This window comes from Lontra canadensis, unplaced genomic scaffold, assembly GCF_010015895.1.
Source record: "Lontra canadensis isolate GAN:19392208 unplaced genomic scaffold, GSC_riverotter_1.0 scaffold10, whole genome shotgun sequence".
NCBI classification, from domain to species: Eukaryota; Metazoa; Chordata; class Mammalia; order Carnivora; family Mustelidae; genus Lontra; species Lontra canadensis.
In genome coordinates, this window is record NW_022631004.1 from 17367035 (window position 1) to 17394355 (window position 27321).

The 27321-nt window shown below is 38.6% G+C and overlaps 1 protein-coding gene across 1 annotated transcript in view; it reads right to left on the minus strand.

Moving 5' to 3' along the window:
• The window catches only part of XKR6 (XK related 6), a 294560-nt gene extending 275595 nt beyond the window's left edge, over window positions 1-18965 (minus strand). Inside the window, exon 1 of the mRNA XM_032855735.1 lies at window positions 18156-18965. Coding sequence (XP_032711626.1) covers window positions 18156-18919 — 764 coding nt within the window. The 5' untranslated portion in view covers window positions 18920-18965. The remainder of the gene's footprint in view (window positions 1-18155) is intronic.
• Window positions 18966-27321: the final 8356 nt, after the last annotated feature.

Below are 27321 nucleotides of genomic sequence, written 5' to 3' on the forward strand. Positions count from 1 at the left end.
ATGCCATAGGAGGAAGAATTTGGAAAAGTACTCTTTTGATTTAAAATAATATCCACTTTTTACTGGAGTTATTTCAGATTTCATAACACTGGGGTACTCTTTTTCAAATTTGACATTACAGGTATCATCATGGAAGATAACACTAGGATTAACTTTATACCTATCAATGATCACACTGTGTTTTGGAAGTGACCAATTTTAAAATATTTTTAGGTAAGACAAGTAAGACTAGTTGTCAGCTGGACAGTCTGGCTAAAACACTAATAAGACATATGCCATAGCTGAATGGGATAGCTAGGAGGACAGCATCAGTATTGTTCCTGGTTTTTAAACTGGCAACAGTCCTGGGCGAGGAAGAAAAAAAAAAGATTTTGTTTGTTTGTTCATATGTTTCTATGCTTTAAGTTGTAAGCCTAGAAAAAAATGAAAATATCTGAAAGGTTTGTTGATTTTTTTTTAACTGTGGCAAAATACACTTAACATAAAATTTACCACCTTAACCATTTTTAAGTGTATAGCGGTGTGAAATATATTCATGGTGCTGCACAACCACCACCCATCCACAAAACTCTCTTCATCTTCCCAAACTGAAAGTGTACCTAATTTCCTATTCCTCCATCCCCCCCAAGCTCTTAACCACTCTACTTTCTATCCCTGTGAATTGTACCATCTAGGTACTTCACAGAATTGGAATCAGATAGTATCCGTCCTTTTGTTACTGGCTTATGTCACTTAGGATAATGTCTGCAAGGTTCATCCACATTGTAGCATGTGTCAGAATTTCCTACCTTTGTCAGGCTAAGTAATATTCTCTGTACATGCTACATTTTGCTTATCCATTCATCCATCCATGGACACTGGGCCTGCTTCCATCTTTGGCTATTATAAATAACACTGCTATGAACATAGGTGTACAAATCTCTCTTCGTGTCCCTGTATTCAGTTCTTTTGGGTATATAATGTAATTGCTCAATCACATATAAATCTACATTTAATTTTCTAAGAAGCCACCATACTGTTTTCCATATGGTTGCACTATTTTACATTCCCAAGAGCACACAAGGGTCCCAGTTTCTCCACATCCTCACCAATACTTGTCATTTGGTTCGTTGTTATTTTTATTGGTTTTGTGTTTGTTTGTTTGTTTTGTTTTTGTAACTGTAGCTATTCTAATGGGTGTGAGGTGTTATTTGTTGTTTTTTTAAATTATATTCAAGATTATATCTGCGTCAATCGAGAATATTATGTGAATTCATTGTTTATTTGGCCTTGACAAGAGTTCCCTAAGATCTGTGTTAACATTACTATAATGCCACTAAGTATAATTTTGCAGAGTCCACCCAAAAGTGAACGTATGAATTAAAAACTGAAAAGGCTTATGAGTAAGCTTTTAAACACTGTGTAAGCATTATAACATCTGCAGCAGTATTACATTCTAGAATGCATGGATATAACAGTACTTATTTTGATCAAGCTCAGACAGGGTCACCCAGTGGCTTTTATACAATACTGGGGAATCAGGTCTGTTTTCAATCTGGGTAATATCACCCGGCTACAATGAACAGAATAGTGGGAGGAAAAAACTAAACCAATTCTAGATAATATAAATAAATATACTGAAAGTATTAAAATTATATTAATAAGATCAACAGGACAGAAATTTTATCTCACATAATGAGCAGCTGACTTAGAACACCATATATAGCTTCTGCTAAAGGTTTTAGTGTATAGTTTTTATTCTAATTCTAATTTGCAGTTTTATCACTCAAGTATAATAGTCTGAGAAGATATTAATTACTTAGCCATACAGGTGACCGATGCTGGCTTTGTAGGAAAAACAAGGAACTTTATCTAGACTCCCATACAATCTCAACAGGTGGTAATATTATGTGGAGGAACTTTAACTATCAAAAAGCCTCTAAATGACACACATATTAATTATTTTAATGTTTTAGTAACCTAATTTTTAAAGGCAGAATACTAGAGGGGCTTCTGGGTGGCTCAGTCAGTTAAGAGGCCAACTCCTGATTTTGCCTCGGGTCATGATCTCAGGGTCCTGGGATCCCCTGCATAGGGCTCTTTGCTAAGAGTGGAGTTTGAGATTGTCTCTCCCTCTCCTTCCGCCCTCCCCTGCTCACACTTGCTCTCTCTAAAATAAATAATAAATCTTAAAAAAAAAGAATACCAGAAAATGTAACCTAAATAATATTTGGAATTAAAAGAATAAGTATCGTACAACAGTTGATTGTTAAACCTTCAATACCAGAGTAATAGGTTCTATCTTTAAAATATTTTATGGATTTCAATAAGAACTTATAAAACATACTGACATGCTTTGATGAAAACATTTTAGTTGGAGTTTTACACTGAATCATATTTAGACACTTCAACAACTTTAAAAGGAATTTTTAGTTTTAATCCATCCCCAGTGGTTATTAACAAACAGAATCTAGAAATTTAGTAATATAAAGGTTTAGCATAAAATTCCAAATCTAAGCATGAATTTTACACATATATTTAGGTCTCTACAATTAACAGATGAAAAACAAGTGACTTTCAGGGGTTCTTATAGGGGAGTAGTGCCCAAAAAGTTCCCCAAAATTGGCAGGACATGGCTTTACTCAAGTTGTATCAGCTGTGCTCACTTACTGAGACCCCAAACTGTCCTAAATCAGAAGAACTATTTTTTAAAACTTGAAACACTGCCAAGGGTTAGATATAGGGCCCCAACATTTTTTATTTAGTTTATGAGGACCATTTTTGCCTCAACTAAACTTCACCTGAAAAAACATTATTTAAAACTCTACTTGTATTATTTCATTATATTTCAATTTAGTATATTTGATATGGATCATACTTAAAACGTCTGAACTTGGGGCGCCTGGGTGGCTCAGTGGGTTAAAGCCTCTGCCTTCGGCTCAGGTCATGATCCCGGGGTCCTGGGATCGAGCCCCGCATCGGGCTCTCTGCTCAGCGGGGAGCCTGCTTCCCTTCTTCTCTCTCTGCCTGCCTCTGCCTACTTGTGATCTCTGTCTGTCAAATAAATAAATAAAATCTTAAAAAAAAAAATTTAAAAAAAAAAGTCTGAACTTAGTTTTTAAAGGTTAATTTAAAAAGTTACTTATTTTACCTGACCAATTAAAGTAAGGGTTGGCCTGTTTTTATATGACCCTCAGGCTACAGATGGTTTTTACATTTTCTTTTGCACGCACCAAATGGCAGTTTATTGTGCTTTTTCGAATTTGTCTTTTTTTTTTTAATTTTTAATTTATTTATTTTATTAACATATAATGTATTATTTGCCCCAGGGGTTCAGGTCTGTGAATCAGCAGTCTCACACAATTCACAGCACTCACCATAGCACACACCCTCCCCAATGTCCATAACCTATCCACCGTATCCCTCCCCACCCCCGGCACCCAGCAGCCCTCATTTATTGGTTTTTACATTTTTAAAGGGTGTAATGAGACAGAGGCCTGACATGTCTCACAAATCCTAAAATACTGAATTAAAACATAAATCAAAGTTCTAAAATTGTCTCTTCTATACTTTAATCAATACCAATTTACAACACACACAAACACACCCACACCCACACCCACAGCATTAATCTGAAGGATATCTGGTCTAAGCATAGATTCTTTCTTTCTGAGTCTGTCAACCCATATGTACGCTTCCTCTTCTGGGATACAAAGCTGTTGCCTGGGCAGGACTACATTTCCCAGCCTCCCCTGATGTGGTTACAGTCCCAGGGCTAGTTCTTCACAGGAGACTATCAAGCACAAGTGATGTGTGTCACTACAAGGTAGGGCTTTTAGGAAGCGATTATGCTTTCTCCATATTCTCTTTCCTTTCACTGGCTCAATACTGAGAAGATTGAGTCCCTAAAGGATGTCAAAGCCACTATCAGTCAGGACCACCCACAGGAGATAATACATCTCTATTGTGTTAAGCCACTGAAATTTTTGTTACTACAGTTACTGAGGAAACAAGCTGTAACAGTCATTAACATAAATGTTGGATATTTGCTGCCTTTCACATTTAACTAACTTCTACTTAATTTAGAAATTCTCCCAATCATCCTTAAAAAAAAAAAAAAAAAGCTCTACGAAAACAGAATGTTTATATTGCTGAAAGCCTCTGTTTATTCTAGCCATCAGTCTTTTCCTTGACAACTGGCTACTGTTGCTTCTTTTTCTGTTTACTGTATGCTCAGATGAATTTTAATTTAAGAGCTCACTATAACCACGTCTCAAATGAACCAAAATGTAAAAGCATTCCTGCTCCACACGTGTAGTTCAAATGATGCAACATTAAGACATTACCACATTCTATCCAATGCCTATTCCAGAAACAAAAATTTTCAAAAGGATTAAAATAGACCCTTTTCTCTTCTTTATTGTATGTAAGGGCCAAAAAAGCATGAGAAGGGTAACAAAGTTCATTTAACCTTGAAACACTGGTATCTCCAAAACTAGAAATTTCCAAAAACAGTAGAACCTTCGTATTTTCAAGAGCTGCATCTTGATAGCATCACAGATTAAAAAATATGTAAGTGATGGCAAAATGCATGCTTCTGTAACATGAATTCCATCACATTTGACTGACAAAATGGGAATGACAATAGTGTAAAGGGAAAGTAGTGTTGGTTCATGAGTTGATTCTTCCCAGCAGGTTAATGTTTTGAAGCTATCAAGGGTAAGATTTTTCACAAGTCATGAAAAAAAAGTAGAAGGAAAAACAAAATGAAGACTTTAAGAAAACTGGTAAGACTCTTACCAAAGTCTTACCTTCTTTGGTACAAACAGTAGTGGTTGCTTTAGTGGCTTCAGTACCCATCATGCTTATCACGATCTTGTGATGTGAACACACGGGAAGCTTACACCTTACATGAGAGTTTTAATTATGGTGAAACTGGCCTCCAGGAGAAGCCAGTAGCCACAAGATTCTACATATAAAAGATAAACGTGCCCCAGGATAAAATTCTAAGAATCATCTCAGTGTGGAGTACAAATGTCACCCATACTACTGTGCTGGTGCTTTTATCTGGATTGTCATTGTTTTTGTTAGTGCTTTGGTTACAAAGTTTCATAGTCTTAAGTAGTCTAGCCTTAATCCTATTTTTTTCCACAGCTGATAGTTTTAGTGCATGAATTTTTACAGAATGAGAGGTTTTTTAGGAATGTATGTATCACATTACATTAGATATGAACATAACACTAATTGAGATAGTGAACTGCACATGCCAAACAGGCAAAAGGACACAATCCAACTTCACGGTGCCCCCATCCAAAATCCTTTAACACGTCTGACAAACACCATTTCATTTAATCCTAGACTTCTACATCTAAAAAACTACCTAAAATTTCTGTGGGCCCTATCAAATAGTGAAAACCATAAATATAGTCCACAAATGCTACAAACATATACTAACTCTCCCAAATTTACCACGTAATTGCTTTTAACTTCAGCTTCGTTTTAACAACTTTTGTTTAATCTGCAAAAAGAGTAATATCCTTTAGGTAGCTTCTCTTTCCTTTCAATCCAAACGTACACCATCACCTACTAGGTCTAAGCAAAACCATGCTTAAATTTTGCAAATAAAATTTCCTTTCTAGAAGGCATAATCTTTTTCTTCAGAGTCAGCTTTGATGAAAACTGCCTTAAAGGTGGCAAAATGGCAGCAACCTCCATAGATACAGCTCTTTAGAACTACTATTTAGTTGACCACTCCAAGCTGCATTCCTTATAACCAAGCAAAATGACAGATTTGAGAGTTTTGCTCATTTTGATCCAAAATCAGAGGATCCAGTCCCATCTACACTGTGCGTGCCCATATACTCCATGTCCCATCTCTGCCAGCTAATTGCCTCCCCTAGGACTTCTGACCCCAAGCTTCCCAGTTACAAGGAGCCTAGGTTTTCTCACCCCGCCACAGTGCATTCCTCCATCCTAGTGCATGGAGCCCTCTTTGATATTATTTGGGTATGTGCAGATTTTAGGTGTCCTTGCTGATTCACTGTACTGATATCCTACCAACATTGCAAAACATTGTAGGACCTCTTCCTATCCTCTCCCCTAGTTACCCACCCTCTACCCACAAATCTATCAAGCAAAATGTAGTTAGGTACCTAATTTTTCTTCTCTGCTTCCTTCATTCCTATCTCTAATGACACCCACTTAATACCTTTTAGATCATTTCTCCCCTTTTGTTCACCAGTTTCTTTTTAGGAATCCCATCCTTGGCACTGATTTCAACAAATAGAACATTTCTGAAAATTCAAGACATGAAATTCACTCTAGAGAGAATATCAATCTCCCCAACACCATTCTAACCTGTCACTTCTGGAACACCAGCAGTGGTAATTCACGTTAATAAAGATTCTGAAGTACTTCAAACTTCCAAAGAAGCTTTTGAATCAAAGGAATATTCAAGTATATGCCATACAGTTTTAATGTTAAATGTATTTACAATATTCTAAATCTTTAGTATATGGCAATCCGTATGCCACAATATGTGGCAAATCTAGCTACAATTTGATTAATACACACTTTTACCAACCCATTCCAACTAACAGTAAGGTCCAATCAGAGACTGTTTAAATACTGGTGTGTTCCTTTATACATTCCACCCCTCTAGATCTAGTATGCTCAGTATTTAAGTATATAACAAATCTCCCAAGTGATTCTAACAGAAACTCCTTCCCCTTGCAAACTACCACAGCAAATATTGGTAAAAAACGGCCTACTGGGGCACCTGGGTGGCTCAGTGGGTTGGGCCTCTGCCTTCAGCTTGGGTCATGATCTCAGGGTCCTGGAATCAAGCCCCACATTGGGCTCTCTGCTCGGCAGGGAGCCTGCTTCCCCCTCTCTCTCTGCCTGCCTCTCTACCTACTTGTGATCTCTCTCTGTCAAATAAATAACTAAAATCTTTAAAAAAACAAAAACAACAACAGCCTACACAACTGTGGTTCTCATCTCTCTGCACTGCTGGAGGAACTTTGTGAACACACAGGCTCTTTAAATACAGAGATTCCAAGGCCCTCCCAGACCTATTGGATCATAATATGTAATAATATGTAATGATGGTACTCAACTATCCAACTCCCAGGTGATTCCAATGCACAGCCAAAGTCTGGAAACAAATGCTTGATAACCTCAGGGATCTTAAAAGCTGCTGCTCTCGGTGACCAATGGGCTGCCGATGAACCAACATATGGATCCAGCATTAGGTGGGACCTGCAAGGATAAAGAGGGGCCAACAGGTGTGGCCAACCTTACACAGTCCTTTCTGTAATGTGGAAATCACAGGGATGGAAGGTGCATCTGCTTTGAGAAAGAGATCGGGGTGAAGTTCAGAAAATAATTTCCTAAGGATATACACCTAATGGCACTATTCAGCTGCTTGAATCACATTAGCAGTTACAATCAACTAACTGCCTACCCCACTCTCCGCAGAGTTTAATACCTTACACTAGAAATCAGAGGTCTCAGAAGACCTTAGCTTTACATCAAGAGGCCCCAGTGGTTCAAGAATATCATTCCTCCACTTGGAATAAGCCAAACAGCAAAGTCCAAAAGTAAAGCAAAGTAATTAATTAGAAGAGACTTCTGATCATTACAAGAAAAATCTCATGAAGAAAACTGCACATATTTTTGCCATCAGTGAGATCTGCCTTCAAAACTTTCTCCACTTAGTTACTAGTAATTCAGATTACTTAACCTCTCTAAACCTATTTCTTCATCTGTAAAACAGGCTCAAAAACTCATGAAAATTTAAATGAGACAGTATTTGTAAAAACATGATATTCAATATAGTTTCTTCTCCTCCTTAGAAATTTCTCAACCCCTTCTCCACCCTCCTTTAATTTTAGTCATACATACTAATAGTTTATACATATCTCTGTTAGTCTTTACCTCAGTTGATTGCTATTACATATGAGAAACACATGAGACACATTTAATTTTGTTACTCCAAAACTAACAGCACTTAAACTCTGTCTACTGACAACCCATTGAAAACCCATCAGGGCTGAAAGTCATATACTAAGTTCCTCAGGGCATATTTTTGTTTTTTTACTCCCAGGTACTGATTCCACAAGAGCAATAGCTCTCAAACTTTAAAGAAGGTAAGAGGGTTGCCTGGGTGGCTCAGCAGATTAAGTCTCTAACTTCAGCCCAGGTCAGGATCTCAGAGTCCTGGGATGGAGCCCAGGGAAGTCAGGCTTGCAGCTCCACAGGGGAGTCTGCTTCTCCCTCTGCCCTTCCCCTCATGTTCTCATGTTCTCACTGTCGTTCTCTCTCAAATAAATAAATAAAATCTTTTTAAAAATAAACAAATAAATAAAAATAAAGACAGTAAGAACTGCTAGGGAGCTTATTTAAAATACAAATCCCTCCTCACACCAACAATTTCATAACTGATAACAGGCAGGGATTCTCAATGGCTAATGCCAGTAGGTAAAAGGTTGCTAGGAAACAGAACACTTGACACCTTGCCAAACTACCACCCCATGAATTACTGATTGCAAAAGGGAAAATACACCTTTATACAGAAAAATCTGGCAGTCAGGATCTTAATCAGGAGATAAAACTTAGCACCACTAAAAATGCAACAAACCAGGTACCATCATTGAATATATGATGCAAATAAGAAGCAGGAAGCAGTATTTCGGGTGAAAATAGATAAACTGAATAAAACCAACCACCTAGATGCATCTTCAAGTTTATCCAGAAAACATGTAAGTCAGACTACTCTTGGAAAAAACAATTAAGCAATCCAAAATACAAAACATACGAGAACTGGCCTAGACTCTGCAAAAGTCAATGTCATGAGGGAAAAAAGCAAAATTAAGAGAATTGTTCTAGAGTTATGGAAACAAAAGCAATGTGTGAATTTTTACTAAATCCCTATTTGGAGGGGAGAAAACCTATAAAAGAAATTGTTGGGGGCAAATGCGCAAATAATATGAAGTAGCTATTGCATGATTCTATAAAATTATGGAGAAATTATTGAATTATTATTAATTTTTTTAGATGGAACAATGGTATTACAGCTATGTAAAATTATTCTCAATATTTAGTATTTGAAGTATAGAGAGGTGCAACCTCATAATATGTTATACACACAAATACACGCTGACAAATATATCTATGTTAATTACTGAAACCAGGTAGATGGTAACAGGTGTTCAAAACACTATCCTTTCTACTTCTCTGTATGCTTAAAAGTTTCCATAAGGTAGAAAAGAAAAAATACGCATTCCCTGGCCCAACTCCCTAAGACTCTAATTCCTTAAGTATGTAGTGTAGTAAGCCCACAAATCTGCATTTCAACTAGCCCTGGGCCTATCCTAAAATACAAGATGTTTTCTGACCACTCTAAGAAACACAGTTGAAGAAAGAAGGGTGTGTCTGCTGCCCGGAAGGGCTTAGGTTCTTAACTCCCTGCCAGCTCTATTTTACTGGCAGGTTTCCCAAGCCATGGATTTGGTTATCTTCCTCACCTTTGCCATCTTTCTTCATGTGTCCAGTGTATTTAAGATGGACTGAAAAGGAAGCATAATGGTTAAAAGAGAAAGCTTCTATTTCATGTACCTATGATTCCTTGAGAGCATCTCCCCAATGTAAATAATAATAATCAACTCTACTTCCCTTCCAAGAGCGCTGTAAAGAAAACTTCCTTGTCTTTCTGTGAACTGAGTACTCAAAGTTCTTCCTAGAAATGGGTAATGAGCATATATAGTCCATGCTCTATAAACTGATAACCGAAATAAAACAGAAATAGCATCCTCACAGTTAAAAAAAGGAAGACCAAAATATTGCACTCAAAATTTTTGATTACAAAAAACTAAAAAGCTTTTGTACAAACAGGACTACATCAAACTAAAAGGCTTTTACATAGCAACGAAAACCACCAACAAAATGAAAAGGCAATGGGAGAAGATAGTCACAAACGATATATCCAATAAGGGGTTAACATCTAAAATATACAAAGAACTCCTACAACTCAATATCAAAAAAGATAAACAAACATTCCAATTAAAAAATGGAGAGGGGACCCAAATAGACATTCTTCCAAGACACACAGATGGCCAACAAGCACATGAAAAAATGATCAATTTCACTACTCATCAGGGAAATGCAAATTAAAACCACAATGAGATACCACCTCACACCTGTTAGAATGGTTATTATCAAAAAGACAAGAAAAAACAAGTATTGGCAAGGCTGTGGAGAAAGGGGAACCTCCATGCATAGTTTGTAGGAATGCATATTGGTGCAGCCACTATGGAAGAGTATGGAGGTTCCTCAAAAACTTAAAAACAGAATTACCACACAATCCAGCAATTCCAGTTCTAGGTATGCATCCAAAGAAAAGAAAAACACTATGAAAAGATATATGCATTATTATGTTCATTAAAGTATTATTTATAATAGCCAAGACATGGAAGCAACCTAAGTATCCATCAATAGATGAATATATAGGCAAGATGTGGTGCATTGCTCAGCTATAGAAAATAAACTCTTGCCATTTGTGACAACACGGATGGATCTACAAGGTATTATGCTAAGAAAGTCAATGATTTCACTTCTATATGTGGAATCTAAAACACAAAACAGAAAAAGGCTCAGATACAGAAAACAGAGATAGACAATATAGGTGAAGGGGATCCAGAGCACAGTCTTCCAGTGATAAATACATGTGACACAGAAATGTAATGTACAGCAGAAATATCAAATTACTCTGTTGTATACTTGAAATTAATGAAACACTGTATGTCAATTATTCTTTGATAAAAAACTTACTTTAAAAACTGCTATTTCAGGGGCACCTGGGTGGCTCAGTGGGTTAAAGCCTCTGCCTTCGGCTCAGGTCATGATCCCAGGGTCCTGGGATCGAGCCCCGCATTGGGCTCTCTGCTCAGTGGGGAGCCTGCTCCCCCCCCCCTCTCTCTCTGCCTGCCTCTCTGCTTACTTGTGTTCTCTGTCTGTCAAATAAATAAATAAAATCTTTTAAAAAACAAACAAAAAAAACCCACTGCTATTTCAAAATTAAAGTGATATACAAGAAACTTTGTTAGCAAAGTTACCTTAGGATATAGTGTTTTGTTTTAAGATGTGTTAAAATAATGTAATATACCAAGATCTACCCACATGAGATATACAGAAAAATCTAAAGTTGAATCTTATGTAGAAATGTATCAATGTCATTGTAACAATACTCAGTGAGTCCTCCAAGCAAAACCCAGAAATACACCTGGAATCAAAGAAGTACCTACAGCTTAATCTAAGAAAAACAAAAACAAAATTCACTTAGAATTATTTCCTAGAACAGCTCACAACTCACATGGAGGCGATCAGTTAAAAAAAAAAAAATTTACAAACACTAAATTCTCAAAGTTAGAGAATACATACACATCAAATAATAAATTGCAGTAGGCAATTTTGATGTTCCTCCCCAATAAAGAAATTAATCTTAGTAAGCAATTCAGAACACCTCCAAAATATATAACTTATATGCATTGCTTCAGCTTATTCTAACAGTAAAAAAATTTAAAACAGAAGATTACAAAAAATGAGCACTTTAAAAAGACTAATTTTAGCTGAAATTGTAAATTCACAAAATCAGCTAGTAAACAGCACTAACACATTTCTCAGAAAGTCTAAACTTCGATAAATTTTAACATTAACTACAGAAAGCTATAAAATGCCTCTACAGGTAACAAAGTGATTGAAAATAATGAGAATGTATTTAGTACCTCAAAATAACATATGGTAAAATTTCATAGCAGTTCCTGGGAAACCTATACATTTTTAAATATATTATTTGTTCTAACCAGAGCATGAAATTTTTTCTTTAAAATTTCAGAGTGCTAATATGTATAGCATAATAAACTTTTCAAAATTGAAGAGACCTTAAAGATCACTACCTTCAACTCCTCATTTAATAAATACGAGAAAATTAAGGCCAGAGACTTATTTTCGTAATTTGCAGAATGATAAACCATGATTTCTTAACTCCAGTGTTCCCTTTATATGATGCTATGTATGTCTTGTCCTTTAAAAACAAAACAAAACAAAACAAAACAAAACCTCCAATTACAATAAATAGTAGGTTGTCTTCAATCAAATGTCAAAAGTCACTAAACCTTTCATTTAATATGAGGCTATATCTTCGTGACTTTTTTTTCCAATTTTAACTTTCTGAGACAAGTAAGAAATCCAGGATTTTAACTAGAAGAAAACAGGTGAACAGAACATCATGGGGAGTAAATTAAAGTGTTAGCCATAAACTTGTTTGCAGAGAGAACACTGTAAAGCAACCAGCTCGGGGTGAAAATGGCAACATGTAAGACACAGTTTGCAATAGTCCAGAATTTATCACTTACATAAGTATAACTTTGGATAAAGTTGGCAAAATCAAAGCAAATAATGTTAAAAGACAAAAATGAACTGCTTGTGACTTCTGACATGTGCCTACTAGATTTCCAGAATGCTAGACTTCTGTCATACAGAGTCTGATGCTTTGTTTCTGGATCATTCTGGAAATCCTATCCTTCATCACCAGTTGCAATGTTACTCAAAGCATGCCATTTTTTTTCATCACCTCCCCTTGAAAATTCACCATAAATGTCAACTTTTACTGTTTCTAATCTCTCAAAAATGACAAATACTCTTCAGAGATGGCTCTTTATCTAAATATATAACTCTTTCCCTCACCATGTATTTCTATGATTTTTCAGGTGATGGGAACAACTTTATGCTGTTGTATCTGTCCTCTTTTTTTTTTCTTTGATGGAATCAAAGCATCTTGCCCCCTGCAAAATTATAAAATTATTATCCTACATTTTCCTTTAGGTTTAGTATCTTCTGTTTCCATCTTTAATCCTTCCAGAATTTTTGTTTATATAAGGTAGAGATCAATTCCTCCCCCCATGTGGGCAGTCATTTACCCCACTATCATTTGTTAAATAACCCCTTTTCCATTCATGGATTAGAAATGCTTTATTATCTACCTGCTTGATTCCTGCAAACCTATTTATTTACTTCACTCTTTATTCTGCTTTATTACCTATCTACCTAATTCCTCTGCCAGCCACACACTGTTCTAATTATTGACACGTTATAGCACATAAGTTTTCTGATTTTTCTGGTAAATCTCAACATTTTCCAACAAGACTTTTTTGATTACACAAAAACATTTACCTTTTCTCAGATCGATTTTTCTTAAGTTTACCCTCAAAAAACCCCAGTGAGTTTCTTTTGAACCAAAATTCCATTGAACTTACAGATAAAAAAATTTTATTTTTAAAATATTGAGATGCCATTTAGTAATAAGCAAATATATAAAGTCACCTACACAACACACAAATGCATGTATACAATCTTCATTTGACTGTGACTGCTACTCTGGCCCCATACGAATAAAATTTCCTTATTTGTAAAATAACACTGCCATTCCTAAATCACAAAATCTTTGAGCTAGAGGAATATTACAGATCACTTAGTCCAACACCTCTTGTAAGCCCAGTTATATTTACCTCAAGCCTACTTGAGAATCATTTCAAAATTAAAATTAATGTACCTTTTACATGTAACATAATCATAAAAGTACCACTTGGATCACACACAAGGCAATGAAGTGGGCTACATTTACTTAAGACTGCTTTCAATTTAGGAATCCTTTTAGAACAAGATCATACTCAGCTCAAAGAAGAAAAGAGTACCATAAGTACATACACTTGCAACAGCTCCAAATACTTTTTCAAGATACTCACATTTCTAAGATAAGTCTTTTTTGTTACTGTGTCCAGGAACTAAACTTAATAGTACCACATCATTCCATTCCCAATTGTTCCATCATATTAATTAAGAATACAAATCCAACAATTTCTAAATGGAGTAAGCTGAAGCAGCTCCAAAGTATTTCTCAAGCCTGGCTGCCCATATAATCACCTGTGGAGCTTTTAGAAATAAGCTTGCGTGGATCCCACCCTGTGACCTTCAGTATATTCTTTTTCTCTTTTAAAGCTATAGTACATTCTATTCTCAGCCAGAGTTAAGGACCACTATTCTAAAAGATTCAACAAGAACAAAGGCCCTTAATATGTGTAATATCCCTATACATTGTGGGGGGAGGGAGGCGGGGGAAGTGAAGGAGTAAAGACAAAGCATCTTCACCAGGCTAGAAACATCTGCTGCTGATTCACTGAGTTCTGTCCCTACATTATGCCAGTCTTAAAACAGAAAAAATGGGGAAGGGGGGGCCTGGATGGAACAGTCATTTAACCATTTGACTCCTGGTTTTGGCTCAAGTCATGATCTCAGGTTTATGAGATCAGGCCCTGTGTAGGGGTCCATGCTCAGTGAGGAGTTTACTGGAGTTTCTCTCTCCCTCACCCTCTGCCCCACCCTGTGCACCCTCCCTTCCTGTCCCCCCCCCAACAAATAAATAAATCTTGAAGAAAATAAAAATTTGGGGAAAATAAAGCTTTTGACTATTCGTTGATTTGATGGGGCGATTACGACATGTGAAATGCCTTTTTCTTTCTTCTCCCTTGAAGGCAACTCTCCACCCCACACTATCTCCCAAAAAAAAGGATGACTGATGTTCACTTTAAGAAAGCTAATACTATTAAGATTTTATATAAATTCCTCTTCCACTTTGTGAAATATAAGGGCTTAAATACACCCATAAAAATAAATAGATTGATGATCTGGCTGGAGTATCATGACATGAGATGAAATTTCAGTCAAAGAGCTGTTGCTTCATGACTACAAAGAACTGCCAACACACACTGGCCACCCTCTGAAGTTAGCACAGAAGCAAAGAAAGGCCAATACACTGAAGAAACAAACTTACAACAATGCAAATATGCAAATGGAATCAAACTGTTTCTAAGGTCTAACCCTCAAAGAAAATGATCACACTTTCTAATAACAACACTTTCACTAAACCGAAGCCTTGGTGTGACTCATATTCCTGTTATGAGTGACTCATATACCTTCTATCCCTGGGAAAAGCACCTGAAAAATAAAGCTACACTGTAAGCTACATGCTAAGTAATTAGTAAGGGCAAAGCATGCATTAAATAGACCTTAATCACACACTAATATTCTACAAAAGGAGGTTCATGAAACCAAATCATCCTACAACTATTTTTCCATGCTCCAATGCTGGCCTAGCCAAAAATATTGTCTTATATTCTGTAAACTCATTTGGTAAACAGCTATCAAATATGCTTCATCTCGACAGGAAAGGCACCACACAGAGAAGCTTACCACCTTACTATCAAGGAAAACTAAATTCTCTTAAATAAGCACTGAGATTTGTCCAAGCAAGAGTCAGGTAACTACTTTAAAAAAAAAGGGGGGGGGGGGATGTGAAGAGACAGGTACTTGTGGTTTAGTGGAATCAGTTTTAACCAAATACAACTTTCCCAACGTCTTTTCTTTAGAAATGTGGCCCAAATCAGCGATATAATTCCTAGGCCTTAACCTTTCTGTCACATGACCACATGAAATAACAAAATTTAAGTAGCAAATATAGTTATGGGAACAACTGTAATCCAAAAAAATTTACAGTAAAAACTGAGAGGACATATGGTTATACACACTGATAAATAACTGTTTGCCAAGAGATTAAAAAACAAAAACAAAGATAAAAACCTTTCTCTAAAGCATTTCATATGAATGATCTCCATGTAGCCCCATGCCTAACAGGTAGTAAAGGACAGACCGGACCCTGCTCCTGGAATATTTCAAGCAAAACCACCTTTCTAAAAAAAATTTGAAATAAATAAAATCCTTCAGCAAACATTTCTTTTGAAGTATAGCTATGTTAGAATAACTTAACTGAATTCACATACCTTTGAATACTCCATACTTTCAAAACTTTATGAAATATTTAGACATATATTTTAATCTTGAAAAACAATTTAAACATACTAAAACCACAGGCATCTCTTAAAAATATATTTGTATACCACTACAAATCTTGAAAAGTCAATGAAGATCTGGGAAATAAATGCACTACGCAATTTTAAACAACTATAAAACCTAAATTTACACTTAAAATGTACTTTTCAGTTTGTTCCAAAATCTAGACTTCTTACTTTGCCCAAATACAATTAAGATTGAGGTCAGTGGGGGAAAACTGCTCTGCCTAAAAAATCTGTGAAACCGAATTCCATTTCATTATGTCCAAAAAGCTTATTACTAATAAATATCTAGGATGGATTACATTAGAAACAATTCTCTCAGGAAATTTAACCTGACAAGAAGATTCTGACTGCCTACACTTAGGAGTCAAAGACAGGGAGAGATACAAGATTTTGGCTTGTTTAGAAGAAACCTAGTTACTAAATATATGCTGTTAAATTTTACTAGTCTTTCAAAACCTTTCTCTTCCCCATTCTTCTTGTTCCTCTCCCCCTTCATTCTTTTGCATCTTAACCACCTGCAAGAAATCAAAAAAAGTATCCCCAGTATCAAACACACTACCTTTTATTCAATAAGGATTTGGGAGTTCAGGGATGTTTTTAGATTTAGATTTCCAATTCAAAACAAGTTTCAAAATTTTACTTAACCCCAAGCTACCCTCACAACTGCCAAAAGTTAATAAATCATTTTTTCCCTATTTTATCTCCCTAGCCCCTTCTTATAAACTTAGCAGGAAACCAATTATTTGCAGACAAATACAGCTTGGGGGGGGGCGGGGGGAGGCTGCTCAGTTCAGTCCAGGAAGACCAATAAACAAACCTGGGAGCACCAGGAAAATCAAGAACCACTCATTCGACCCCCATCCTGAATTTGCATACAAATTCTATAGGACAAACTTCTTGCATTCACTCTCATGATCTGACTTAATTCAATCCCATGCATTCGGAAACATTTTTATTTAAAACTGTGAAGAGAGATCTGGACAAACAATTTAAAACACAATGAACTTTTACTTCAGTTAACCTAAGTACATCTCAGTTAACTGAAATGCATAGCACCTAAAATCTCCTGGTAGGTGCAGAACTCTGGGCAGTCTAGGCAAAATGTCTTCTCACAGAGGCAATGTACCTGAAGAGCTCTGTGTTATTTATCTTCAGTTAAGATTTTTTTCTCTTGCAAATGTTTACTTACAAACTCAGTTTCCAGAATACACTCAAGCCGGTTTAAGTTGGAGGGCACAGATGTACCAAGATTTTAACCGGATCATCTCCCTAGTTTAGCCAGTTATGGTTAGTTGCCAAAAGAACATTTGCAAGTGGTTTTTGAGGGACTTACCAGGGGAAATTTACAAATGAGAAAAGGGCTGCAGGGCCAAGCTTGGGGCTTGTGTAAACATATATCACCTATGCACTGACCTGGCTACCTAAAACAATGTTCCTCCAGAATAGGTGTCCAAGTGGCCGACTGACTTTCTGGAGGTGAGAGTTAAAAACAAACGCTTACATCTACCATATACTACACAATTTTACCTGTCACCAAGAAAAGGGCACGTCTAATCCACACACCAAAAAAAAAGTCCTTTTTCCTTCAAGGAAGGAAGCGGCTTGGAGTCATTTGCAGGGGATGGGATTGCAGGAAGGGGGGAGGAGGCGTGGAATAAAGGAGGGCTAAAAGGAGAGGCAGGGCCCCACACAGGCCACTGCGGAGAGAAGACGGGGGAAGAGGGGAAGATGTCTCACCGGGGGACAAAACCGAGTGCAAAACCGGCTGGAAGAAGGAAGGTTCCCCCCCAACACCGAAGACGAGCTGGGGTGCAGATAAAAAGCGCTAAAACGGCTGGTTACCTTGGGATACAGGGGAAAGGGACAACGGGAATACAAAGGTCTACAGAGATGTGAGTAAAGGGAAGGTTGAGGCAGGGTCTCGGGTAAGTGCGAACCAGGGAAGAAGACAGACAAACAGCGGGACTGGGGCCTCTCAGGGCCAAAAGGCGTGGCCAGGGATCCAGATCAAACGATGGTCTTTTTGAGACGCCAGGGAAAGTACGCGGCAAACCCCTCCTTCAAGACCCTGGGCCAGACCCGTCAGAGGGGCCCAACTGCGAGGCACCTCGAGGGCGGAAAGCACTCGGAGGTCTCTGGCCTCGCCCGCTGGGCCCTCAGCAGAGCCGGCAGCCCAGGCCCCCGCCCCCACCCCCGCAGTGCTCTTACCTCCACACCTGCCCCATCTGCAGCAGGTGGATGACCGACTGCCAGATCCACACGGAGAGGCGGCACAGGCGCTGCGCCCCCGGCGTAGCCGAGACCCCCACGCCCGGGCCGCCGCGGGCGGCGCCGTGGCCGTAGCCGGCCCCCATCATGGGGGGGCCCCGGCTGCTGAGCCCCTCCACGGCGCCCAGCCCGCCGCCCGTGTAGTCCTGCACGAACCAGCGGAAGCTCAGGCTCTGCACCAGCAGCGACGGCACCAACACGAAGAAGAGGGTCAGCCCGAAGAAGCCGTAGTCCCCCTTGCGGTAGTAGTCGAGGGCCAGCCACAGGTCGGTGCCCACGTCCCCGAAGAAGACCAGCAGCGCCAGCACGATCCACAGGCAGTCGAGCCACGGCCGCTCCACCTGCGGCGGCGGCGGTTGCGGCCGAGTGGCAGGCGTCGGGGGCTGTTGGTCTGCGCCGGCGGCCGCGGGCGGCTGCAGCGGCTGGTCCCCCCCGTCGGCGGCGGCGGCGCTGCGGCGCGGCTTCTTGCCCAGGAGGGAGCGCAGGCAGGCGGAGCGGCAGCCCCAGTAGCACGAGGAGGTGTTGCAGCAGTGGCAGATGTGCAGCGAGCTGCTCTCGCCGGGCTCGCTGCCGTCTCCGCCGCCGCCGCAGCCGCCTCCCCCGGGCTCCCCGTCCTCCTCGCCGCCGCTGCCCACCGCCTCGTCCAGGTTGTGCAGCTGGGCGAAGCCCACCCCCACGCCACCGCCATCGGATTTCGCCGCCATCTTGACTCTCTTCCCAGCTCCGGAGGTTGGGGGGGGAGGGACGGGTGGGGGGGGGGAAAGAAGGCAGGGAACGGGGAGGGGGGGAAACGAATGGAGAGGAAGGGGGGCGGGGAGGAAGCGGGGGAGCAAACGAACGAGGGGGGAGTGGGCCAGGGAACCCCCTCCGCTTCCGGGTAGTTGGCGTCACTTCCGGGCGAGCCCCCCAATCGCACGGCGCCCGCAGCTCCCCAGCCCTACCCTCCCGGCCAAGATGGCCGCCCTCCTGTGCCTCAGCTGCTGGGCGGGGGACCGGGGGGTTCTCCCCGCCAGGGCTCCCCTTCCCCTCTTCCGTTGACCCCGAAACCCATCAGGTTGACCCCTCGGCGTTTCTGAATCCCGCTGGGCCGAGTGATGCGGTCCAAAGTGATCCCTGGAGGGGGCAGTGCCAGACGTTTTGGGGTCCCCTTCCTCAGCGTCGCAGCTCACAGCTTTCCTCCTGGAGAAACGCCCCCTAACACCCTCCCGGCTGCTGGCGGAGGGGCGGGTCCTCTGAGGGAAGGGGCGGAGCTAGTGCAAAGCAGGTGATTACGTGTCACTTCCGGGAGATAGGATGACCTCATTGAGTAGTTAGGCACCCCCCCCCCAACAAAATGGCTGTGTCTCACCTCTTTGGTTGTTTGGGTGTTTTATTTTTTCCTTTCAAAATTCTCTCTTACTCTTTTCTTATTTGGGGGGTCTTGAGAAATTACATAAGTCAGTTTAGAGTCCCACATACAACTTACTGATGCTCACTTTTATTTAGACACCTCCCTCCTCTGTTGACCCCCTGATTTTCTTGTCAATGACAACCTTACCATCTTTAGTAATAAAGTTTCCATCGTTCTCTTAAGAAAACTCCAAAGTCCATTTAAAAGTCAGCCTATTGTGTCTTGAACATTGGAGCAAAGATTGAATTGGCATTAGTGACCTTGAATATTTTCTTCATCACTGGAATGTATTCTACCAACTTTTTTTAAGTATGTGATTTTAAAATTATGTGACCTTAATTTCTAAAATTCAGAGCTAGCCAGGGTTTAAGCTGTATCAATTACTTTTTCAAGTTATTTGAATGTGTGAAGACTGACTTTTAGAATTTTTTTGGTGCTAAAGCTTTATCAGTAAACATGGCTTTAAATGAGTGAAAATGTTATCAATGTGCGATATCATTAAAACAGGTGCAAGGTACACTACTTAATCTTAACAAATTACGAAAGTGAAGCACCACTGAGTGGATTTCAATTACAGTGATCTTCTAGTGAAAGTATATTTGAAACCAGACAAAGCAAACTACATGGTTACAGTTGTTACTGATCAAGTGAAAGAAACATTTTGAAGTTAAAAATAGAAAAAAGTTTTAAACCCTGAATTCTCTCCTTGACCTCACCAGATTTTCATACTAATTTTTCTGATTCTGTCTACTCCTCTCTTTGGTAAAACCTAAGAATACCATTATTTTCTTTGGAATGTTGAGGACAAACTAGGTAATATTTGCACTGAAGTTCTGTGGAAGAAAGGTGTCTTTGCAATTTTCAGTATTATTTTGAGGCATATGGTATTTAACACTATAGCACCTAGTTAATTGGAGGTGGCAGGACAAACAAGGATTCCATATTTTAGGATACAGCTTTTCATGAGTATTTATGTTAAGGTAAATCCTATGAAGACTTTACAAAAAGTACTCCTAGAGAATTTTTACCCTAGCCATTGGGGAGAGCGATAGGGAGAAAGGGAAAGAAGTAGTTACAAAATCTACTTTTGAAAACAAGTCACATAACTGTAACTTTATTTCATTTTATGATTTAAGCCCCTTTGTTCCTATGGTAGTAAAACTTACAGCCAGCAGGTAAGGATACTTCCTCATATAGGTGCCATTCTATTTCTTTACAGAATTTGAATTAGTAATATTTTAGAAAGATGGATTAAGTGTAGATTCGGACTGTCTAAGTCTGGATCCCAGTTCCACAATAATAATAATGCGAATGATAAAAAGGAAACCACAGGCCCAAAATGGCATCACTCAGTCACCAAAGCAGGGCTTAATAGCTCATTGCAGTTTCAACCTCCCGCAGAAATGTAGTCTTAACCAGTTAATCAAAAATTTTCTGAGCAACACCAATAAAGTAATTTGTCATATGGACTTCTCCATCCCCCAAAGGAAGATGTGGTAATCTACCTAATAAGAACCCCTGCCCTTGCAGCTAAGGCAAAGTGACGTTGACTGGTACAAATCTCTTTTCTTTTGCCAGTAATTTCCTTGCCCATCTTCCTTCCTATAAAAACCTTCCATTCTATAGAACCCCTTGGAGCTCCCTTCTACTTGCTAGATGAGCTGCTTCCCAATTCATGAATCATTTAATAAAACCAGTTAGATCTTTGCATTTATATGGTTGAATTTTTGTTCTTTAACATAAATGTGAGTAGGATAACCTCCTTAAACTTCAGCTTCCACCATTGTATGATGGAAATAATAACATGCCTTCTCTGAAAAGTGGTTGGGGTGGATTAAAAGCAGGAATCCATTTGAAACTCTCAACATGATACCTGATAGGTAGTAAATACTAAATAAATGATAACTGATATTTTTATTATTATTGCTGTCATAATTATGTTTGCATAGTACCAACCTACAGTTACTTAAATTCTGTCATTCAGTAGATTTGGTAACTAATAAATGTAGGCATTTAAAAAAGAAAAACTCTTAGGAAACAAGTACAATTAATTTGTGTTTTCAAGTATATTTTCTCTGTTTAAGCGTGTGAGACTATGAAATGAGATACAAAAGCAGGCAGCAATGATATATTTATGATTCTATTTCTCTGTGCCTGAAAGAACATAATCTACTAGTGAAATTAGCTAAGTAAATTACACTCACTGTATAAAGCTGACAAGTGAGACTGAATCAAAAGGGTTTATCACAATTGAAATTTCAAGTAGATATATAAGATTTGCAGGCTATCAAGTGATTTCAACTTTACATTTGCTGTTTGAACAATTTTATCATTCTGACTTCTGTGGAAGGGATACATTGTGAAACCCAGAAGATTCTAAAATTAGAAACAGTTACAATGATAATAAAGCTATCATGAAGACTCAATGAAAGGCTCACATAAATTTGGACTGTTCTGTGAATAAAAATTTTTTTGACCCAGAATTTTGGGGCAGTTAGGCATACCAAATAAGTCCAGAGCTTAGCAACATGCTGAACACATAGCACTCAATAAATTTTGGTCAAATAGGGGAATTGAATTAATTTTTGAGATAACTGAAGTTTACCCTTTCAAATGCCCTCCCCCCCAAAAATTGCATTTTACATTTGATGATGCAAATCTTTATAAAACCAATGATATATTACAGAGATACCTTGATTCTTTAGTAAACAGGGAAGAAATTAATAAAAAGAAAATCACTGACCACTGGACTGCTTTCTTAAGAGCACACTAGTTAACCTTTTCTTAATGACTTGGCCTTAATGTAGCCTTATGCTAAGAAGTTCTGTCTATCCATGAGCCTACTAAGGAGTCACCCCAGGCCTACTGGATACTTTTGTTATTGTTGTTTCTAAATAACATTTTTTTTTAACTTCTGTTTTTTTGTAGTTCAATCAGTTAACTTTGGCTCCTTTTACCTCCACTTTGACATAGGCTGGGAAGTCAAACTACAAAGCATGTTTGAATTACATTTAGTGTAAGAGTAAATGAATTTTTAGAGCTTCTTCTATGAGTAAGGTAAACAGATTTAATATATGGAAATTATGGCACATAATTTCAGGTTAAGAGAGACCTTTGTGGTGTTTCTTCCCAATTCTCTGCTACTTTCAGAAAGGCAAAAGGGAGATTTAGTGTTAAATGCTATTATATATTGAACACCATCCCAAACTTCATTCCAGTTAATCTTACAACAGTCCACAAAGGCATGGGGACTAGTATCCCCATTTTAATAGCTGGAAAACAGCCTCCAGTCACCCAGATGACTAACCCAGAGTCACACCCATAGGAGGTAAGGTGGCTATGGATTAGAATCTAAGCTGGCCTAATTCCAAAGCCTAAACCACTTACCCTTCCATTGTCCTGGGCCAGGCAGCTATTGGCCTCTTGAAATGAAGTCAGTCTTAATGTTCTCGTCACTAGAGGGGCCCCGTTATGATGCTGATATACGTAGGGAGGCAGAATACTTGAGTTACAGCATGGAGATTTGCCCCCAAAAAAGCTTAATGAAGGGACTTTCTCATACATTCTTCACCAGGTTTTTTAATTTGAGCCTCCATAAAGTCTCAAAACCAGCAGGTGGATGTTATCCTTATCAATTTTATTCCTTGTGTCTATAGTCTTTATAGAAATAGGACTTCTTTGAGCACAGTGGAGTAAGCTCATGGAACCCATTATCCCTAAGAGCTCCACTTCTATATTTGATTTTAAGAATTGCAATTTGAGCGAGCACTTTCATACATTCATGCTGGTGTTACAAAATGGTACAATATCTATGGAAGGGAATATAGCACAATCTATCAAAATTACAAATCAAATCATCCTCGGAGACAGCAGACCCTCTTACGGGAAGTTATCCTACAGATAAATATACACATGTCAGAAATTACATGTCGACAAGGTTATACATGTAGCATTGATTTGTTTATAATAGGGGGAAAAATGAGGAGAAAAAAGACCCAGGTATCAGTCCAAAGGAATACTAGCTAAGTAAATTGTGGCACATCCATTTGACAAAAGTGTATCCAGTAATATTGAAAATTTATGGTTTTCTTTTTAATGATATAGATAGAGTTACAGAACACCTTGTTATACAAAAAGAGTGAGGTGCAAAACAACAAAGCATGTATGTTTTCTGTAAAAGGGAGGAGCAGAAGATTATCTATTCACATTTTCTTGTATTTCCATAAAGCAGTTCAAGAAACATAGCAAAGAAACTAGTTCAAGTGATTACCTACACAGTGATGACAGCTGTGGGGAGAATGGTGTGAACATGGACAGAAAGGAGAGAAAAACAATAAACATTTACAGGAGTCTTTTTGGTGGGATGAGGAATGTGCACACATGAGGGGTTACAGAGATACATGGGAACGAAGGGGTAGACATATCTATATTTCTTCTGGGCAGTAACACCACTGAGAAGTATTTTGTAAAGGTGTCTGTCTCTTAAGAATTCCATTATCTGTGGATTGATTTAAACCCTTCTTAAACTTTCTTATACTTTGATCCACTGTGTTTTCTAAGGAAGGATAATGAGATCCATGAGTTAACTTCCCAATGAGCAGAGTACAGCACAAGTTCATCATACATACACTTATGTGAAATCAACTATTAATGCTCAACCAAAAGAAAATAAGGAGCAAGCATAATAAATCAAACCATACAGGCCACTTCAGAGAAAGGGTATATGCCTTCACAGAGAGTTTGAAATGAGTAATGGAAATATGCTATTTCCACAGTAGGACTTGGTTCCTTAGTTTCTCATGTGATTATCTTGCCAGGCCAAGTATGATTTTAGAATTTAAAGATTTGTATTTGTCCAATGATATGGCCCCCAAATTCAAGCCAAGTCCCTTCTCTGATCTTCAACCAAAGATAAAAGATTTGATCTGATGCTAGAGGAAAAGCTTGGTGAGTTGGTCTTTTGGCAAACTGATATGATGTCTCCAAAACAAAGAAAATTTCGAGCATACACAGCTCTTATGTTCAGTGCTGACTTCAGACCCTGACCATTATCGCTGGTACTCAAGTCATAGGAAATCCCACAGTGGTATCTCCTTCACATTTTAGACATGTTTCCTGGTGTAGTATTTCAGAATGTGACAGACACAAAATTAAATTAAGTCTAACTTAATTCAGCAAGTGTTTATTGAAAATGTATCTAACTTCCTTTGTTGTGAAGAAATATGAAGTATAATTTCTACAAACCACAGTCATTGAAGGCAGAAAATAAACACCTACAAATAACAGTTAACAAAACAGCATTATAAATAAGTCCTGAAGTGAAGCTAAAATTTAAAGAACAATTAGAGATTAGAGATAGGATATAGGATATTCATCCATCAACAAATATCTAAGTACCTACTTCATGTTAGGTACCCTACTAGGAACTGAGAATAAAAGAGTCATGGTTGTGTCCCCCATGAAGCTTACAGTTGAATTGAAGTAACAGACTGTGAACAAGTAAACCATTATAAGAATGAAAACAACGTATTTCTAAAAGCTTTAAAAAATATCCAAGAGGTGTTTTGTTGGCTAGTTTTGTGGGCTAGTAGGGAATCTACTAAAACATGAGAAATCAGGAAGCCAATGAAAAAGTGACATTTAAGTTGAGACCAAAGACGGGGAGGAGGAGTCTTGGTTGACCATGGGATGGGAGTGGGAGTAATATCAGAAAATGCTTCCTAGATGGAGAAAATTATCAGTTTCAGGGCCTGAGCTATGAACTGCTTATCCTGATGGAGAACCTACCAAGAGGCCAGTGTGTAAGTGCCTACTAGACAAAAGGGAGAGTGGACCAAAAGAAGACTATGATATAGAGTTTCAGTTTTGTAAGATGAATCCTGGAGCTGGATGGTGGTGTTGGGTACACAAAAATGTGAGTGTACTTTATACCATTGAACTTAAAAATGGCTAAGATGTTACACTGTATGTTATGTGTATTCTACCACAATAAAAAAAAATCGAAGGAAAAAATAACTGTGAGATTGAAGAAAGAAGCATGTGCACCATGATGAGGAATTTTTATTTTATTTGAAGTGTAAATTTCATGAGTACAGGCAATAATAACAAAAGGATTAGAGAACGTGGGAGAGAAGAGTTAAAGAAGGTATTGTGGGGGAGGAGAGAATCAATCAAAAACATTGGCACAATGAACAAGAATGACCTATGTAAGAGGGGGTGGTTGGTGTGAGGCAGGGATTCCATGGCTCCAGGCAGGGGATCAGGCTAACAAGAGACAAGAATTTGCATGGACAAGTGGTAAGGCTGGAGAGAAAAGATGAGAGAGGGAAAAGTGGAAACCAGAAACTTAGGCTTGATGCTGAAGACAGTGACAGCCCTTGCCACCAATGCCAAGAGGATGAAGTAAAATGCGAAACTAAGTGACAAAGCACCCAAGTGCTTGAGATTAATGCATACACTAGGGGCAGTTAAGAAGGAGAAATAGGAAATGAGTGATAGTTGGAGTCATGGGGGAAATCTTTAAGTGGGAAGGGCGTACCATGCTACATTGGGGTCCCATCAGATCTCTACTGTCATCCTTCCAGACAAAGGAGTTCCAGACATCTTAGTTAAACTTATACAGAAGTCCCTCTATCCCCCTGATTGATTTCATTTAATGGGTATACATTGAGTGCTTATAATATACTCAAGACTGTTATAAGCACCCTGGAGAAAAATAATTCTATAAACATCCATGACCTCAAGCCGATTACAACCTTCTATGCATGTTTGGGGGCATGGGGATCGTATATTTTTAAGTGATGTTGAAATAATGCCCTTTTCTGGATTTTCCTCTTTTTAAAAAAAGATTAAAAGTTTTTATTTTTATATTCACAGGAAGTAAGTATTGTAGTTAAATCCCAGCTTTGTCGTTGACTAGCTCTAGTATTAGGGGCAATGTTCTTTCTTATTTATGCCTCAGTTCCTCAACCATAAGAATAGGGAGAATAAAACTTATTTCATGGTGTGACTTGTGGTGGTTTAATGAAATAATGTGTATAAAAAGTACCTGCTTCTGAATAGGTGGTCAGTGCTGGCCCTTCCCTGCCTCATGTTGCTAGATCTTTGTGGAGGTCTTCCCAGTTCCCAAGACTATGGTTCATTGATTTATATCACATTTTTTCCTGATTTTCCAGCACTATGTGGTTAAGTAACTGTGTAAGCTTTGTGCGCACTTTGCCTTTCATACCAGAAATTGTGTGATGGAAAAAGCAGTCACACAGCACAAAGCAGAGTTGAATTCCCAGCTCAATCCTTCCCTGGGCAAGTTGCTTCAGTTATCAGATTTACTTTCCTGATGTGTAAAATAGCATACTGTTTCTGCAAAAAGCTTACTGTAATATCAATGCCCAATATACAAAAGGTACTAAATAAATATTAGTCATCCTTCCCTACTGACTTCCTGTACTTGTTTCCTATTTTTGCTATAACAAATTACCACAAATGTAGTGGCTTAAAGCAACACCAATTTATTATCTTACAATTTTAGAGGTCAGAATTCCAAAATGGTTCTCAGCGGGTGTCAGGGTGTCAACAAGGCAGTGTTCCTTCAGGAGGCTCTAGGAGAGAGTCATTTCCCTGCCTCTTCTGGATCTGGAAAGATTTTAGCTCATGTCCTTCTTTCATCTTCAAAGCCAGCAACTGCCTCACCTCTGCTTTTGTGACCACATCTTTTCT